At 45.3% G+C, this 18,423-nt stretch overlaps 1 protein-coding gene across 6 annotated transcripts in view; it reads right to left on the bottom strand.

The window, feature by feature from the left end:
* The window catches only part of gstcd (glutathione S-transferase, C-terminal domain containing), a 65,031-nt gene that overhangs the window by 43,883 nt on the left and 2,725 nt on the right, over window positions 1-18,423 (bottom strand). For all 6 annotated transcript variants that reach the window (XM_042318661.1, XM_042318664.1, XM_042318663.1 and 3 more), the window contains exons 5-6: window positions 17,172-17,438; window positions 13,821-13,914 (exon numbers count right to left, since the gene is read on the bottom strand). In XM_042318661.1, the coding sequence (XP_042174595.1) occupies window positions 13,821-13,914; window positions 17,172-17,438 (361 nt within the window). The remainder of the gene's footprint in view (window positions 1-13,820; window positions 13,915-17,171; window positions 17,439-18,423) is intronic.

Consider the following 18,423-nt stretch of genomic DNA (forward strand, 5'->3'; position numbering starts at 1 on the left):
ATTTATTTGGGCTACAATCTGAGGTGCAGTTAACTCTAATGAACTTATCCTCTGCAGCAGAGGTAACTCTGGGTCTTCCTGTCCTGTGGCGGTTTTAAACGAGAGCCAGTTTCATCACAGCGCTTGATGGCTTTTGCGACTGCACTTGAAGAAACTTTGACGTTTTTCATATTGACTGACCTTCATGTCTTAAAGTAATGATAGGTAGTCATTTACCTTTGCTTATTTTAGCATTTCTTGCCATAATATGGACTTGGTATTTTACCAAATAGGGCTATCTTCTGTATACCATCCCTACCTTGTCACAACACAACTGATTGGCTCAATTAAGAAGGAAAGAAATTCCACAAATTTACTTTTAACAAGGCACACCTGTTAATTGAAATGCATTCCAGGTGACTACCTCATGAAGCTGGTTGAGAGAATGCCAGGAGTGTGCAAAGCTGTCATCAAGGCAAAGGGTGGCTACTTTGAAGAATCTAAAATATGCCTTATATTTTGATTTGTTTAACACTTTTTTGGTTACTACATGTGTGTTATTTCATAGTTTTGATGTCGTCACTATTATTCTACAATGTAGAAAATAGTCATTATAAAGAAAAACCCTTGAATGAGTAGGTCTGTCCAAAAGTTTGACTGGTACTGTATGTTCTGGATGAAAACCACAGCTTGATGCTTTTATTGTCTGGTGGCTGTAAGATACAGAACGAGTTCAGACAGTGTCAATGATATTCATGACATATAATCAAGGAAGTAGAGACAGTAGGAAAAGTACTTTTGTAAAGTCTAAATAAATGCAGATTTTCGGAACGCGACACTGGTTGGTATGTGTTTTTCAAGACGACACTGCTTTGCAAATTGGTTTGCAGGGAACTCGACAGTTTCGCACAAATAATTTATTTTGATCGTAGTGTAGAGGATAATCAGGAGCTCATCATCTCACTTCTCCAGACACAGTGGGCCTCGATTGGCGAGACACGTAGGCGGACCGAAATTGGATACTTGAAAGTGTGAATGTGAGCAATGAAATGATTTACTTTTCACTCAAAACATAATGTTGTCACAGACCGGCACAATCTCAAAGTATTTTTTTTTTCATTAGTCCACTGTTGATAATGTTTTACATGTCAGCAGTCAAGTTTTCAAGATCTTGGAGTTTCAAGAAGCAAAGTGTCACCGGCCACATCCTCATGATGATGCAAAATGCATGATTCATTAGAAATAAATACCAACAGATAGTGGATTTCTCTTTAAATAAGAGAACTTTATCGATTGTCTGTTTCACATACTGCTACTGTACAATGCTATTGATGTTATCATGGAAATTTGTACAATGAGCACAAATTATACAGACTCAAAGCCTCTCTTATGTTCATTAGAATCCTCTGTTGGTTGAAGAATCGTCTGTTTGAAACCACAACAGACAGAAGGAAAGAAAGAGATGAGGAAGCTGTCTCTTTTGGGTTAATGCCTCAGAGTCACTCACTCAGAGTCACAGCGGGTGTCCAGACAACCTTGGAGAATCCTTAATCAAGCAAATAAATGGTTATGTGAGCTAGGAATTATGGGTAGAGAGAGCCGGAGTGTGACCACAACAGAGAAGACCTATAGTTATGGAGCTGAGCCACCAGTGGTAGCACCACTGGTACCGACCATTAAAATAGGAGGTTTTCATGATGAGAACAAGTGACAGGTCTTAAAAAGGGGGGGAAAGAGGTCTTGGCGTGAGGAAAGGGCAGCACCTTTCTGTGTGACCTTCTGTAATGAGCAGAATGACAGCACTTATTCACACATTCTGACACACAATTCTAATTATCCCTTTAGAATCTGTGAGGGACATCGTTTTCTTTTAAAATGAAGTGATCTGCATTGCATTGCTTGTAGGCTCTGCATTAAAAAAACAAGAGAGTTGAGTCACTGTGTTTGTCCACCATTAACAGAGGGGCTTGATTGTCATGGTCAGAACAAGTGACAGGTCTGAAGAGAGGAGAGAGAGAGAGGTCTTGGCATAAGGAGAGAGAGGAGAGAGGTCTTGGCATAAGGAGAGAGAGGAGAGAGGTCTTGGCATAAGGAGAGAGAGGAGAGAGGTCTTGGCATAAGGAGAGAGAGGAGAGAGGTCTTGGCATAAGGAGAGAGAGAGCGGTCTTGGCATAAGGAGAGAGAGGAGAGAGAGGACTTGGCATAAGGAGAGAGAGGAGAGAGAGGACTTGGCATAAGGGGAGAGAGGAGAGAGAGGTCTTGGCATAAGGGAAGAGAGGAGAGAGAGGTCTTGGTATGAGGAGAGAGAGGTCTTGGTATGAGGGGAGAGAGGTCTTGGTATGAGGGGAGAGAGGTCTTGGTATGAGGGGAGAGAGGTCTTGGTATGAGGGGAGAGAGGTCTTGGTATGAGGGGAGAGAGGTCTTGGTATGAGGGGAGAGAGGTCTTGGTATGAGGGGAGAGAGGTCTTGGTATGAGGGGAGAGAGGTCTTGGTATGAGGGGAGAGAGGTCTTGGTATGAGGGGAGAGAGGTCTTGGTATGAGGGGAGAGAGGTCTTGGTATGAGGGGAGAGAGGTCTTGGTATGAGGAGAGAGATGTCTTGGTATGAGGAGAGAGGACTTGGTATGAGGAGAGGGCAGCACCTTTCTGTGTGACCTAAGGAGTAGAATAACAGCATTTATTCACATATTCTGACACACAATTCTAATTATCTTCATGGAGTCTGAGAGACATACTGTATTTTTCTTTCAAATGAAAGTGATCTACAATTACATTGCTTCTGGCATAAGGCTTATGATGCTTCAGATTACAGATGCCACTTCTAAATCACAACAAAAAGGACTGAGGCATAACCTGTAACCACTTTAGGGTGCTGACTATTTAGTGAAATAGTTTTCTTTCAACATTTCTCTCTTACAAATGCAGTTTCTATGATCACTTTAAAGACATTAGGCAAAACCATTACTGCTTATTTCAGCTGGCTTACTTTCTAGGGGAGAGTGTCTCCATATACCCCAAAGCTCACAGTCTCAACATGCGACAATTGGAAGTAATTAATTAATCATGAGTCTAGACTAGTGAGAACAGAGTAACCTAAACCCTCTGAACGCTTAGGGGAGCTCCAGGCAGTTTCCCCCTCCATCACTGTGAAGAACAAGTGCTTATTGAGCAAAACAAAACTGGGAATCGGAAAGAGGATGAATATTCATGATATGACATTCGCGGGGAGCAGACGATGATTCCAAACGCACACAACCCGTGGTGCTGCGTTCAAATGTAGCCGTCGACTCAAACCTCAAACGGTTTCAACAAACAGTGAAATCCGGTTGAAATGCCCCTGAAATCCACCTCAAGGGAACCGGTTGTGTTTGAAATGCCCCTGAAATCCACCTCAAGGGAACCGGTTGTGGTTGAACTGCCCCTGAAATCCACCTCAAGGGAACCGGATGTGTTTCAACTGCAATCCCAGAAATAAAATGCCAATTATCCACCTAGTTGGGCGTTTAAAACCTTGGGGCCTCTTGTTGCTAGGTCCTAGTTGTATTGTATTGGGATCTTTAAATAGCCCATTTAAAGGCTTAGAATGAGTTTAATTCATTGAATATGGGTAACAAAATGGACCTTTTCCCATTTACCCCTGAGACTGGTTTGGCAGGAGACACCTGGGGACGAGCACCTTTTGACAAGTATCTGCCACGTAGGCAGAGTTCCTCCTCTACCTCCCTCTCTCTCTCCCTGTTCCCTTGTCACTCACAACCAGAAAGAACCCCCACATCCCATCCACCGCACACCCAGAGACAGACAGAAATATATATGAGAACACACCGATGCACACACACAAACTCAACACACTCACACCCGGGTAGATAGAATAATACACACACGTGCAGGCCCACATACCTTCTGACAGGGGAGTCATTCTATGTTCCCAACAACACGTCTCCCAGTAACACAGACTTCACCCCAGGGGTCCTCAGACGGACAGCTCTCTGACAAGTGATGATCAGACAGACTCCTCTACTCTCAGGCAGGTTGAGCCTTAGACCAACTGTATAACAGCATAATGTACAGAAGAGTGTGTGTGTGAGAGAGAGAGACTACCCATCACAAAGATTGGCTGAGAATTGGACATTCCTATCTTAATGTGCATTGGACAAGTTTTAATGGTGGTGGAAAATGTCTGTGAAAACAAGCGATAATACAGTATATTCAGAAGGGACATAATCTACACACACAGTCTGTTGGTGATTGCTGCTAACATCTCCGTCAAACTGACAGCATCTCAGCCCATTCTAAATATGGGCTTTTCAAAGAAACGTATTCATTCTTTATCAACTGTCAGGCAGTCTTCCTTCAGAGAACTCCCATATGTGACTACCTAGACTCAGGCAGTCTTCCTTCAGAGAACTCCCATATGTGACTACCTAGACTACACTAACTCCTACCTGTTTATGCTGTATAGGTTTTATGATCAAAACAGAGATGAATATGATAGATATTCCCTTGGAAAATCCATAACAAGCATCCAACCGTAGCAGCAATCAAGAGTTCTTTTCTGGCCGGGCCTATACCAATACATTGCCTTTGATATGTCTTCCTGCAACACACATCACAGGAGGTCCTAATAGCCATGCCGTATGACTAGCTTGGTAGCTCATATCACAAGGTGTGCATCCCAGATGTGAAAATACTCATCGGGTTCCTCACAAATTCTTTCAGTATGTATTGGACTAGATGTGAAAGCGTGGGCTAAGACAAGTCTACTGTTCTGGAGCTAAAATGACAAAACAGAGGATGTTTTTCTTTGCGTGGGTGGAAGGAAACTTTGCTGAGATTAAACATTTTGGTGGAAAATTGAGTCAAATACTGTCCCATCTCAGGTCCAGCTGTTAGATACTTGGGACTGTTTATATATAACCGATGGGCTAAAAACTGTAGCGATCAGCTCAAGAGAGGTACTGTTAGGGTCGTTCCACATTGGAGTCCATTTTGGGTAGTGTGTAGAGGTCGACCGATTCTGATTTTTCAACGCCGATACCGATTTTTGGAGGACCAAAAAAAGCCGATACTGATTAAATCGACCGATTTATGTATATAAACTCAGCAAAGATAATTCGTAAAAATCCAAATAACTTCAAAGATATTCAATGTCAAGGGTTTAAACACTGTTTCCCATGCTTGTTCAATGACCCATAAACAATTAATGAACATGCACCTATGGAACCGTCATTAAGACACTAACAGCTTACAGACAGTAGGCAATTAAGGTCACAGTTATGAAAACTTAGGACACTAAAGAGGCCTTTCTACGGACTCTGAAAAACACCAAAAGAAAGATGCCCAGGGTCCCTGCTCATCTGCGTGAACGTGTCTTAGGCATGCTGCAAGGAGGCATGAATACTGCAGATGTGGCCAGGGCAATAAATTGCCATTTCCGTACTGTGAGACGCCTAAGACAGCGCTACAGGGAGACAGGACGGACAGCTGATCATCCTTACAGTGGCAGACCACATGTAACAACACCTGCACAGGATCCAAACATCACACCTGCGGGACAAGTACAGGATGGCAAAAACAACCGCCCGAGTTACACCAGGAACGCACAATCCCTCCATCGGTGCTCAGACTGTCCGCAATAGGCTGAGAGAGGCTGGACTGAGTGCTTGTAGGCCTTGTTGTAAGGCAGGTCCTCACCAGACAACAACGGTCGCTGGACCACACAGGACTGGCAAAAAGTGCTCTTCACTGACGAGTCGTGGTTTTGTCTCACCAGTTGTGATGGTCGGATTTGCGTTTATCATCGAAGGAATGAACGTTACTCCGAGGCCTGTACTCTAGAGCGGGATCGATTTGGAGGTGAAGGGTCCGTCATGGTCTGGGGCGGTGTGTCACAGCATCATCAGACTGAGCTTGCTGTCATTGCAGGCAATCTCAACACTGTGCGTTACAGGGAAGACATCCTCCTCCCTCATGTGGTACTCTTCCTGCAGGCTCATCCTGACATGACCCTCCAGCATGACAACGCCACCAGCCATACTGCTCGTTCTGTGAGTGATTTCCTGCAAGACATGAACGTCAGTGTTCTGTCATGGCAAGCGAAGAGTCCGGATCTCAATCCCATTGAGCACGTCTGGGACCTGTTGGATCGGAGGGTGAGGGCTAGGGCCATTACAGCCAGAAATGTCCGGAAACTTGCAGGTGTCTTGGTGGAAGAGTGGGGTAACGTCTCAAAGCAAGAACTGGCTAATCTGGTGCAGTCCACGAGGAGGAGATGCACTGCAGTACTTAATGCAGCTGGTGGCCACACCAGATACTGACAGTTACTTTTGATTTTGACCCTCCCCCTTTGTTCAAGGACACATTATTTGATATGTTAGTCACATGTCTGTGGAACTTGTTCAGTTTATGTCTCAGTTGTTGAATCTTATGGTCATACAAATATTTACACGTTAAGTTTGCTGAAAATAAATGCAGTTGACAGTGCGAGGACATTTCTTTTTTTGCAGCGTTTATTTGTAATAATGACAATTGCAACAATACTGAATGAACAATGAACACTTATTTTAACTACAGAAACAAAATCAATTTAGTCTCAAATAAATACTGAAACATGTTCAATTTGGTTTAAATAATGCAAAAACAGTGGAGAAGAAAGTAAAAGCGCAATATGTGCCATGTAAAAATGCTAACTTTGAAGTTCCTTGCTCAGAACATGAGAACATATGAAAGCTGGTGGTTCATTTTAACATGAGACTTCAATATTCCCAGTTAAGAAGTTTTAGGTTGTTATTATAGGAATTATGACGCGTCAACTATTTTTCTCTACACCATTTGTATTTCATATACCTTTGATTATTGGATGTTCATATAAGCACTTTAGTATTGCCAGCCTAATCTCGGGAGTTGATAGGCTTGAAGTCAAACAGCGCTGTGCATCAAGCATTGCTAAGAACTGCTCGCAAACGCAGTAAAGTGCTATTTGAATGAATGCTTACGAGCCTGCTGCTGCCTACCACCGCTCAGTCAGACTGCTCTATCAAATCATAGACTTAATTATAATAAACACACAGAAATACGAGCCTTTGGTCATTAATGTGGTCAAATCCGGAAACTATAATTTCGAAAGCAAAACTTTTATTCTTTCAGTGAAATATGGAAACGTTCTGCATTTTATCGAAAGGTTGGCAAACCAAAGTCTAAATATTGCTGTGACATTGCACAACCTTTAACGTCATGTCATAATTATGTAACATTCTGGCAACTTAATTACGGTCTTTGTTAGGAAGAAATGGTCTTCACACAGTTTGCAATGAGACAGCCGCCCCAAACTGCTGCATATACCCTGACTCTGCTTGCACTGAACGCAAGGGAAGTGACACAATTTCCCTAGTTAATATTGTCTGCTAATATGCAGTTTTAAAAATATATACTTCTGTGTATTGAAAGAAGGCATTGATGTTCATGGCTAGGTACATATGTGCAACGATTGTGCTTTTTTTCGCGAATGTGCTTTTGTTAAATCATCCCCCATTTGGCAGAGTTGAAGTGGGCTGTGATTCGATGGTAAATTAACAGGCACCACTTTGATTATATGCAAAGCAAGACAAGCTAGTGTCTGTATGTAGCCTTGCTACTTTTATAGCCTTTTATAGCCTCGCTACTGTATATAGCCTGTTTTTACAGTTGTTTTATTTCTTTACCTATTGTTCACCTAACACATTTTTTGCACTATTGGTTAGAGCCTGTAAGTAAGTATTTCACTGTAAGGTTTACACCTGTTGTATTTGGGCGCATGTGACAAATAAACTTTGATTTGATTTAGTTAACCTAGTAATATCATCAAACGTGTGTAGTTAACTAGTGATTGTGAAGATTGATTGTTTTTTATGAGATAAGTTTAATGCTAGCTAGCTCCTTACCGTGGCTCCTTGCAGCCACAAGGTTCTTTTTGAGTAGCACTCCCGTAACAGGTGGTCAGCCTGCCACGCAGTCTCCTCGTGGATTGCAATGTAATCGGCCATAATCGGCGTCCAAAAAGGACGATTACCGATTGTTATGGAAACTTGAAATCGGCCAGGCCGATTAACCGGTCGGCCTCTAGTAGTGTGTCACCTCATTGTAACATTGTCATAAAGAGCACATGTTAAACGTTTCCCATTTCAAGAGGTTCAATTAAATAAAGTGGTTATATTAGGTGCCAAATAAAGTAACAGGGAATAGTTGTATTTAAAAAGGAATAGTTTCACCATATTCAAATAAAGTAACAGGGAACAGTTTTATTTTTAAAAAATGACGTTTTTTTGGGCCTCCTGTGCTTGCGGCGTCACAACAGACCTGGGTTCAATGTGTCACAAACGGCTATGACCTGGAGTCCCATAGGGCGGCGCACAATTGGCCCAGCGTCGTTTGGCTCGGCGCGCTCTAGGGACTCATTGTAGCAGGCCGGGCGGCTTTTTATTTCACCTTTATTTAACCAGGTAGGCTAGTTGAGAACAAGTTCTCATTTACAACTGTGACCTGGCCAAGATAAAGCATAGCAGTGTGACACAAACAACAACACAGAGTTACACATGGAATAAACAAACATACAGTCAATAACACAATAGAAAAATAAAAAATCTATATAGAGTGTGTGCAAATGAGGTAGGATAAGGGAGGTAAGGCAATAAATAGGCCAAAGTGGCAAAATAATTACAATTTAGCAATTAAACACTGGAGTGATAGATGTGCAGAAGATGAGTGTGCAAGTAGAAATACTGGTTTGCAAAGGAGCATAAAAAAATAAATAACAGTATGGGGATGAGGTAGTTGGATGGGCTATTTACAGATGCAGTGATCTGCGAGAGGGAGATATGAGTCTCCAGCTTCAGTGAACCAAACAAGGCAACAGTAAACATGTCATCCCCAACGAATGATGCAGCTGTGGGGGACAATAATAATCTTCAGAAATGACTGTCAAAGCAACAAAATAACTAGGGCTTTACAATGGTGAAAACTTGGAGACATTTTGTGGTTAAATGGGTTCAAATCTTCCTTCAAGTCGCAGTGTGCGCACAGAGGGAGGTTCGTGCTGTTGTCAAAGCAACCACACCACATTTAACATCGGTACTTCACCTCCACTTACACCTTCACTAAGCCAACACCCCCACCTTGACAACACCTTGGCCTCCACTAACACCTTCACTAAGCCAACACCCCCACCCTGACAACACCTTGGCCTCCACTAACACCTTCACTAAGCCAACACTCCCGCCCTAACAACACCTTGGCCTCCACTTACACCTTCACTAAGCCTACACCCCAACAACACCTTGGCCTCCACTAACACCTTCACTAAGCCTACACCCCAACAACACCTTGGCCTCCACTAACACCTTCACTAAGCCTACACCCCAACAACACCTTGGCCTCCACTTACACCTTCACTAAGCCTACACCCCAACAACACCTTGGCCTCCACTAACACCTTCACTAAGCCTACACCCCAACAACACCTTGGCCTCCACTAACACCTTCACTAAGCCTACACCCCAACAACACCTTGGCCTCCACTAACACCTTCACTAAGCCTACACCCCAACAACACCTTGGCCTCCACTAACACCTTCACTAAGCCTACACCCCGCCCCAACAACACCTTGGCCTCCACTAACACCTTCACTAAGCCTACACCCCCGCCCCAACAACACCTTGGCCTCCACTAACTCCTTCACTAAGCCTACACCCCGTCCCAACAACACCTTGGCCTCCACTAACACCTTCACTAATAAGCCAACACCCCCGCCCCAACAACACCTTGGCCTCCACTAACACCTTCACTAAGCCAACACCCCCGCCCCGACAACACCTTGGCCTCCACTAACTCCTTCACTAAGCCTACACCCCCGTCCCAACAACACCTTGGCCTCCACTAACACCTTCACTAATAAGCCAACACCCCCGCCCCAACAACACCTTGGCCTCCACTAACACCTTCACTAAGCCAACACCCCGCCCCGACAACACCTTGGCCTCCACTAACACCTTCACTAAGCCTACACCCCTGCCCTGACAACACCATGGCCTCCACTTACACTAAGCCTACACCCCCGCCCTGACAACTCCTTGGCCTCCACTAACACCTTCACTAAGCCAACACCCCCATTCCGACAACACCTTGGCCTCCACTTACACCTTCACTAAGCCAACACCCCCGTTCCGACAACACCTTGGCCTCCACTTACACCTTCACTAAGCCAACACCCTCGCCCCGACAAGACTTCAGCAACAATGATCCTAACATTAACTCCTTGTACCAAAAGAGCTCGCAATGAGAATAATGTTATAGACATGACAGCTATGTGCCTCTCTCCCTCCATCCATCCATCTCTCATCCTCCCCTGCCTCCTCCTCCGTTCCTCCATGCGTTGGCTGCAGGCACGGCACCTCCTCCATGCGTGGCTGCAGGCACGGCACCTCCTCCATGCGTGGCTGCAGGCACGGCACCTCTGTTCCTCCGGCCCAGACAGCATCCCTAGCCGCGTCCTCAGAGCATGCGCAGACTAGCTGGCTGGAGTGTTTACGGACATATTCAATCTCTCCCTATCCCAGTCTGCTGTCCCCACTTGCTTCAAGATGTCCACCATTGTTCCTGTACCCAAGAAAGTGAAGGTAACTGAACTAAATGACTATTGACCCATATCACTCACTTCTGTCATCATGAAATGCTTTGGGAGGCTAGTTAAGGATCATATCACCTTTACCTTACCTGACACCCTAGACCCACTTCAATTTGCTTAACGCCCCAATAGATCCATATCTGGACACGAGGAATGCCCATGTAAGAATGCTGTTCAATGAGTATAGCTCAGCCTTCAACACCCTCCAAGCTCCTCATTAAGCTCGGGGCCCTGGGGTCTGAACCCCGCTCTGTGCAACTGGGTCCTGGACTTCCCGATGGGCCGCCCTCCACCCACACAGACAGTGGTGAAGAAGTCGCAACAGCACCTAAGGCCCTCACAAACTTTTACAGATGCACAATTGAGAGCATCCTGTCGGGCTGTAACACCGCCTGGTACGGCAACTGCACCGCCCGCAACCGCAGGGCTCTCCAGAGGGAGGTGCGGTCTGCCCAATGCATCACCGGGGGCACACTGCCTGCCCTCCAGGACACCTACAGCACCTGATGTCACAGGAAAGCCAAAAAGATCATCAATGACATCAACCACCCGAGCCACAGCCTGTTCACCCCTCTATCATCCAGAAAGTGAGGTCAGTGCAGGTACATCAAAGCTGGGAACGAGAGACTGAAAAACAGCTTCTATTTCAAGGCCATCAGACTGTTAAATAGCAATCACTAGCCGGCTACCACCCGGTTACTCACCTTGCACCTTAGGGGAAGCTGCCCTATATACATAGAATCACTGGCCACTTCAATAATGTTTACATACTGCTTTACTCATTTCATATGTATATACTGTTTTAGAAAATGGGTGGTTCGAGCCCCGAATGCTGATTGGCTGATAGCCATGGTATATCAGACAGTAAACCACAGGTACGACAAAACATTTGGTAACCAGTTTATAATAGCAATAAGGCACCTTGGGGGCTTGTGGTATATGGCCAGTATACCGTAGTATATTGATCATATACCACACCCCCTCGGGCCTTATTGCTTAATTCTAGTCTATGCCACTCCGACATTGCTCGTCCTAATATTTATATATTTCTTAATTCCATTATTTTACTTTTAGTTGGGTGTGTATTGTTAGATACTACTGTACTGTTGGAGCTAGGAACAAAAGCATTTCGCTACACCCGTAACATCTGCTAAATATGTGTATGTGACCAATAACATTTGATTTGCTGCATGGCTGCAATGACGGCACCTCCCTACTCATTTTTCTGCTGTCTCCTTGTGAGGTGGTGGTAGAAGAATGGGTGTGTTTGGTGAGGCGCTGAAGGCCCAGTCACTACAGGTCCCTGACAAATGGTCTGTCTCATCTCCACTCTGACTAATTACCCTGACTCAGGAGCACAGAGGGAACCTACCTACACTACAGCCAGCAGCAGCAGTCACACGGATCTCTTTAGAGCCTCTGTTCATCAACTAGAGTACCCAACAACATCAAGTTTCTCTATGATTCACCCACTCAGAACGGTCACACTGCCCACACTACTTAGCTCTGTTTAGCAGTGTATAGGAGCAGGGAAAGAGAGCAAGACAGAGAGAGAGACACACACACACACAGAGATAGAGAGAGAGACACACACACACCGAGAGAGAGAGAGACACACACACACCGAGAGAGAGAGAGACACACACACACACCGAGAGAGAGAGAGAGAGAGAGATACGGAGAGAGAGAATGTGGGTATGCTTGAGTGTCAATTTAGCAAATGTCTGGACTGGAGTGTATATAAAGAGATAGCATGTCGGGTGATAAGGAATGCATGACTGGAAAGGGAATGACAAGTGGAATATTGCCAATGTCTGGACAGTTATGTGAGAGGTTGGAGGTAACTAAAATAGCTACATCATCCAGAGCCGGTTGATTTCAAGTTCAAGTGTCTGTGTTAAACTACTTCTGAATGAGAACATGTTCTGTTCTCGATACTGTCTGCTGAATTCATTGGAAAGAAACCGGAGGACGGTTGTCGGAACACATCCCGTATCCGCCCACTGGCCGGAACCACACAGACACAGCGAAAAAGGAAGGAAAATTCTTATAACAGACAACACTGACCACAACAACATGTACCTTCACACCCACACAACATCCTTGTTTGAAATCCAAGATTCAGTTAGACAGAAAGCACAGGAACAACCTGAGAGAACAATCCTGCCATTTTATCACAGACAACAGTTTGGGGCATCTCAATAGTTTGAAGATGCTCCTTCGTCTTCTCTCCTTTACACAAATAAAGGACATGATGCCACTGTAGTGTATTGAAATTAGTTCAGTGTAAGGTGGGATGCATTTCCTCACTCTATTACCCACTGAACCCACTGCTGTGTGTGTGTGTGTTCTTGCTATCTGAACACACACATTCCTCTATAAAGACCTTGATGTACTCCAGCTGCTTTAACGCACGTTAAGATGAGCCGTAAGCATGACACACGTGAATGTACACACACACACACACACACACACACACACGTGTAATAGAACCCCTTCACGCTGCGCTAGAATAACACTAGCATCTATCATCCTCATTAAGGCACACACACACCTCATTTATTAGCCTTCTCAGGGTATAGTAAACACACTAATAAGGAAAGTGCTCGCTCGCTCGCCCCCTCAACCTCCAAGGAGAGACTAATTTCTCCGCTTGACTCGCGACACCTGGGACTGCAATCAACCCTGCTTCCACCGCCCGTCCGTCAGACACGGCAACAGAGCCGCCACTGTGTTCCCGACGACGGCTCTACGGTCCGAGGAGTGTGTCCCTGTCCCGGTGACAGGCCTGTCTCACTTAGACCCAACCACACTGGGAGAATACATCACAGCAAGGCTTCAGAAGTCATTAGGGGGGACTCCTTGGAGAACGCATTACGTCTCGGAAGGCTCAGCCGGTCACAGACACTTCCACTGATTGTGTGTGTTTTTGTTTGAAAGGGGGCGACTCGTTGATGGAACTCACCAAGCCAAAGTAGTAGTGATGTTTTATGCAAACATTTATGCAGCGTGTACCGGGATGCTCCCGCACATATCAATGGTGTTTGATATGGCTTTCTGGCTCAGTAAGGGTGATTGGATGAGGAAAGGGAAGGAGAAAAGGATGGAGAGATGGATGAACGAAGGGAGACAGGAAAGGGAAGAGGGGAGAGGGATGGAGAGGAGAGAGGGATGAAAGTAGTACCTTCAGTTGGGTTGACGGCCTCCGGTAAGCTGTCCCAGGGGAGGGTCCAGGAGGGGCAAGGATGAGGTGAGAAGACGGCCTCAATACCGCTCTCCTGCGGGAACACCCACACACGGACACACACACCATCAAGGTTACCATAGAAACTTGTCTCTCAGAGCCTACAGGGTCTTTCCGGTCTCAACCAGCAGTAATGAAGTGGTTTACAGAGAGTAGGGAGCACTCCTCCACCCTGACCACCGTTAACCCTGTTCCAATCTGAAGAACCACCTGAGGACAAAGGACGCTTTTTCTTTCCAATCCTTTTTTTCTCTCTCGTTCTCTCCCTGTAGAGAAACACGCTGTCTGTTAAGTTGGCCTTGTTACTCGGCTCATAGGGGGATGGAGGTGTTCTTCAGAACTGAAGAGATATATATTAAAGGTAAAGAGCTACAGATGGGGACAAACACTGCAGCTTTGAACACTGGCCTTTTGGATACTGGATGAAAGCGTTAGGAAAGCTTAGTTCACAAAGAACATTCCTCGTCAAAAGTTAGCAAGATATTAGTGTTATACTTTTATCTTTTATCTTTCATTGGTACAAAACAATGCCCTCTTTCTTCAGGCATAAAAAAGGGCAGTTTTCTAAACGCCATATTAAATCACCAAGGACATTCTTCATTGAAATCAAAAGCTTTGAGCTAACCTTCCTTGGCAGTTTTTTTATTGTGATTTTTTCCCATATATATTTCCATTAAAATAATGGACTTCATGGAAATAAATAAGTATGAAAATAAGGGCATTTGCTGTATGCCTGAGGCAGTCATTCAGAGGGAAAAATCACAAACTATAAAAATGACCTTGAAGAGGCTGCCTGTTTTGTGTCATTGTTGGGTAACAAAAATAAAATGGCCTCTTGAACCAGTTCCAAGCTGGTGCACTACAGCGTAGGAGACAGCAGGTACATACTGCAGAGATACATTTGGAAACTGTCACTCTTATTTCTCAGTGCACCTGGCAAGAAGCCTTTGGAAGCCTGGCACACACACAGAGAGCTGGGGGAAAGAGGCTCTAGGACTGACAGACATCACTGGGCGTGTCAATCTCCTCTCTCACTACAGTGTGTGTGAGTGAAATGGGAAGACAAGGTGAAGCAGCTCTGTATACAATTATATTCTCAGCTTGACAGTAGGAGGTGATTCAGATTGTTTGTGTGGTGGACAGATGAGATGTAGTGGCTTTGGTAAGCAGCAGTCAGGGATAGCACGTCACCCTGTTGGAGCCTAGCCCTCTCTCTTTCTGTCTTTCTCTCTCTCTGTGTGCCCTGGACTGGCCTCGACACATACAGGCCCCTTGGCTCCACCAAGGCCCCAGACAGTACAACAGCTGCACTCCAGTCCTGCCGGTGACGACCACACAAACACATGCACACGCACAAAGCCAACCAGCACCGAAATTCGTCTGGGCAGGCGAGGGACGGCAGTATGTGTGTGTGTGTGTGTGTATGTTCCTATGTCAGTGCATGTTCCAACTGTGTGCACCTGTGCCTACTCCGTAATCGACCAGGGTTGAATATCACATTCTAAGAGGGCAACTTGTTATCAACATTTACGATTGGCTGATGCACTTCCTGCCGTAGTTGGCCAGCAAGAAATCCCTGATTTATACTTGGGACCAGCCGTGCCAAAGAACAGTGAGGGTGTTCAGTGTTAGGAAGGTTTGAGCCAGCTGAGAAAGCAGTTTCCTGACTTGACAGCTGTGTCGGTTTGTGTCCCACTGAAACCGCTCCACCATAACGTGTTCCAGGCAGCCATTTGGAGTCCAGCGCTAACCGTGCTAGTAATTACACCCTGAGAGGCTGTAGGCTATATTGAGAGTGTGGAGTAATGATGCTAGCGGGTGTGTACTGAGCAGTGGTGGTGCTTTTTTGCAATTACTACAAGCAGGACAGTCTGGCTGTAAAATTGTCTTATTTTTGTATTGGATTCAGTGTTTTTATTCAAATCAAAGTTTGAGGGGAAAGTGAAAGATGTGCACTATAGTGTAAAGTGGTGGCAAATATAAAAGTGGTCTATGGGACGGAAATTACGACTTCAATTTGATTACCTGTCAAACAATTACACAGCAAATCACTATTAAAATGTGACAGTCGGTCTAATGACATGTCTGTAAACTATTAGAATGCGACAAGTGTAGCTGGTCAAAACGAGATTTAATGTGGAATGTCTGTAGACCATCGCTGTGACTGTCGGTTCCCTTGTTGCACAGACATGAAAACAGGTCATGTCTGTGACTGTCGCAGACATGAAAACAGTTCATGTCTCTACGACAGTCGGTTCCCTTGTTACACAGACATGAAAACAGGTAATGTCTCTACGACAGTCGGTTCCCTTGTTACACAGACATGAAAACAGGTAATGTCTCTACGACAGTCAGTTCCCTTGTTACACAGACATGAAAACAGGTAATGTCTCTACGACAGTCGGTTCCCTTGTTACACAGACATGAAAACAGGTCATGTCTCTGCCACTGTCGCAACGTCCGTTGTCCTGGTTACTGGGCAGCAACAAATCCATCTGTGACAAGACGTGGCAGGAGTTCTAAAATTGACAGACAGAATGACCTACTTTTATTTCGTCACACTCACAACCGTAAGCAATTTTACCTCGCAGGTAATGATGATGTTGTGTTCAATTTCCTCAATGAATAAAAAGTAGCTATCGTAAGTTCCGACGTCGTCAGCTATAACGTTACTCTGTTCATTTTTGTAACTGGCTAGCCAGCTAGCTATTTAGCCAACAAGCTCGCAACGAACCAAATCATTGTTTAGAAAGTACCTTTGAGTTGCCTGGCTGTCGTTTTGTGTTTATAATTTTTCATAACGACAACGTCAAGTTTGATGTTGGACAAAAATATAATGTTCATTATGTCACAGTGACAACAGTCCACAAACATCGATAGACCAACTGCAAACCAGCCTTTAAAGTAACAGAACGCAACAGCAAGGCCGCAATAATCTGCGAGAAAGCCTTCAATTATAGGAAGCGGGACAATTTTACAACCAATTGGAGTGCATAAATCCTTTATCGTTGCAGCTCAGGGACAGGCAGTGGGATGAGGGAGAACCAAATTGGGGCAGTTCTGTGTGTTTGCGCGCGCGATGTGCCTAGAGGCATTCAAGAGAGAGAAAGGCGCTGCTGCTAGAGAGCATGTGAGTTTTTACCACTGACAGCTTTCCTGAAACCTTCAATGTGCCTCATCTAATCCTCCCAAAAAGAGATGGTGGGAAGGCATGAGGGGAGAGTTGACAGAGAGAGAGGGGGAGACCGGGAGGGAGGGAGTGGGAGAGAGATTAAAAAAATATTCAATTACTTTGAGTTTAGTCATTGTGGGCCTGGGGCCTCCAACGAAGTGCACCTCCTTCATCGTCATCTCCAGGCTTTCCTGATTTGCTTGGCTGGACTGTTGTGTTTCGGCTATGGTTGGAGGGCCGGTAGTGAAGGCCTTGCGGGTGGAGAGGGCCATCCCACAGGCCTGGGCCGCCCTGGGGACCCCGGGGACTTCCTGGACCTGGAGGTACCAGCGCAGCAAGAGAGGCAGCTGGGACAGCACGCTGGCGTTGTGGCTCTGGAGGGAGCTCTGTGGAGGAGGAGGAGGAGGAGGAGGAGGGGAAAGTGAAGACAATGGCCTGAGTCAGCTAAGTGATTCATCAGAAGTGTCATCTGCACTGAACCAAGAGCCCAGGTTCCACCAGGCTGATCCCCTCCACTCATCACCCCTCTGGAGATGGAGGAGAGAGACAGGCACTAAGAAAGGCAAGGGTTGGGAGAGAGAGATGGACAGCTGTAGAGGGGTGTGTGTGTGTGCGTGTGTATGTTAGTTATTCTATCCTTGTGGGGACCTAAAATCCCCACAAGGATAGTAAAACAAGAAAATGTCTCCCTCTTGGGGACATTTCCCACATTCCCATGAGGACAAAGGCTATTTTAAGTTTAGGGGTTAGGTTAGGGTTACAATTAAGGTTAGGATTAGAATTGGGGTAAGGGGCTAGTAGTTAAGTGTTAGGGTTAGTGCTATGGTAAGGTTTAGGGGTTGGGGAAAATAGGATTTTGAATGGAAATTAATTGAAGGTTTCCACGAGGATAGAAGAACATAACGTGTGTGTGTGTGTGTTTCCAAGAGAGAGAGTGAGAATAGAGAGAGAGGGAGAGGGAAACAGACAGAGCATGGGAAGAGGTGACAGTAGATAAAGCCAAGGGTCTTTTATCTGGCTCTCTGTCCTGTGGATCTGTGGATAGACAGCGGTGGCTGTGTGGGAGAAGAGAGGAGACATGCTAGGCTGAGTGTGAAACTGGAAACCACTGGAGCACAGCTGACCCCTAAGAGCCTCATTGTGAGAACTTCACTTCATTCCAATCCCAGGCTATACAGCTATGAGAACAGGAGGAGAGATGGAAGAGGAGAGAGGTGTGCAGAGGAGACCCTGTTGACCGCTTGGCTCCAAGGCATAATAGATCGATAACTAACACCCCGTGGTGGCATCTCATAAAAACCCAAAACACTAAACAAAATATGGGAAATCTATAACTAAAAAGTTCCCAGGAAAACTCAGCTAGGGGCAAAT

The sequence above is a fragment of the Oncorhynchus tshawytscha genome, unplaced genomic scaffold (genome assembly GCF_018296145.1).
Source record: "Oncorhynchus tshawytscha isolate Ot180627B unplaced genomic scaffold, Otsh_v2.0 Un_contig_4803_pilon_pilon, whole genome shotgun sequence".
Classification (NCBI taxonomy): Eukaryota; Metazoa; Chordata; class Actinopteri; order Salmoniformes; family Salmonidae; genus Oncorhynchus; species Oncorhynchus tshawytscha.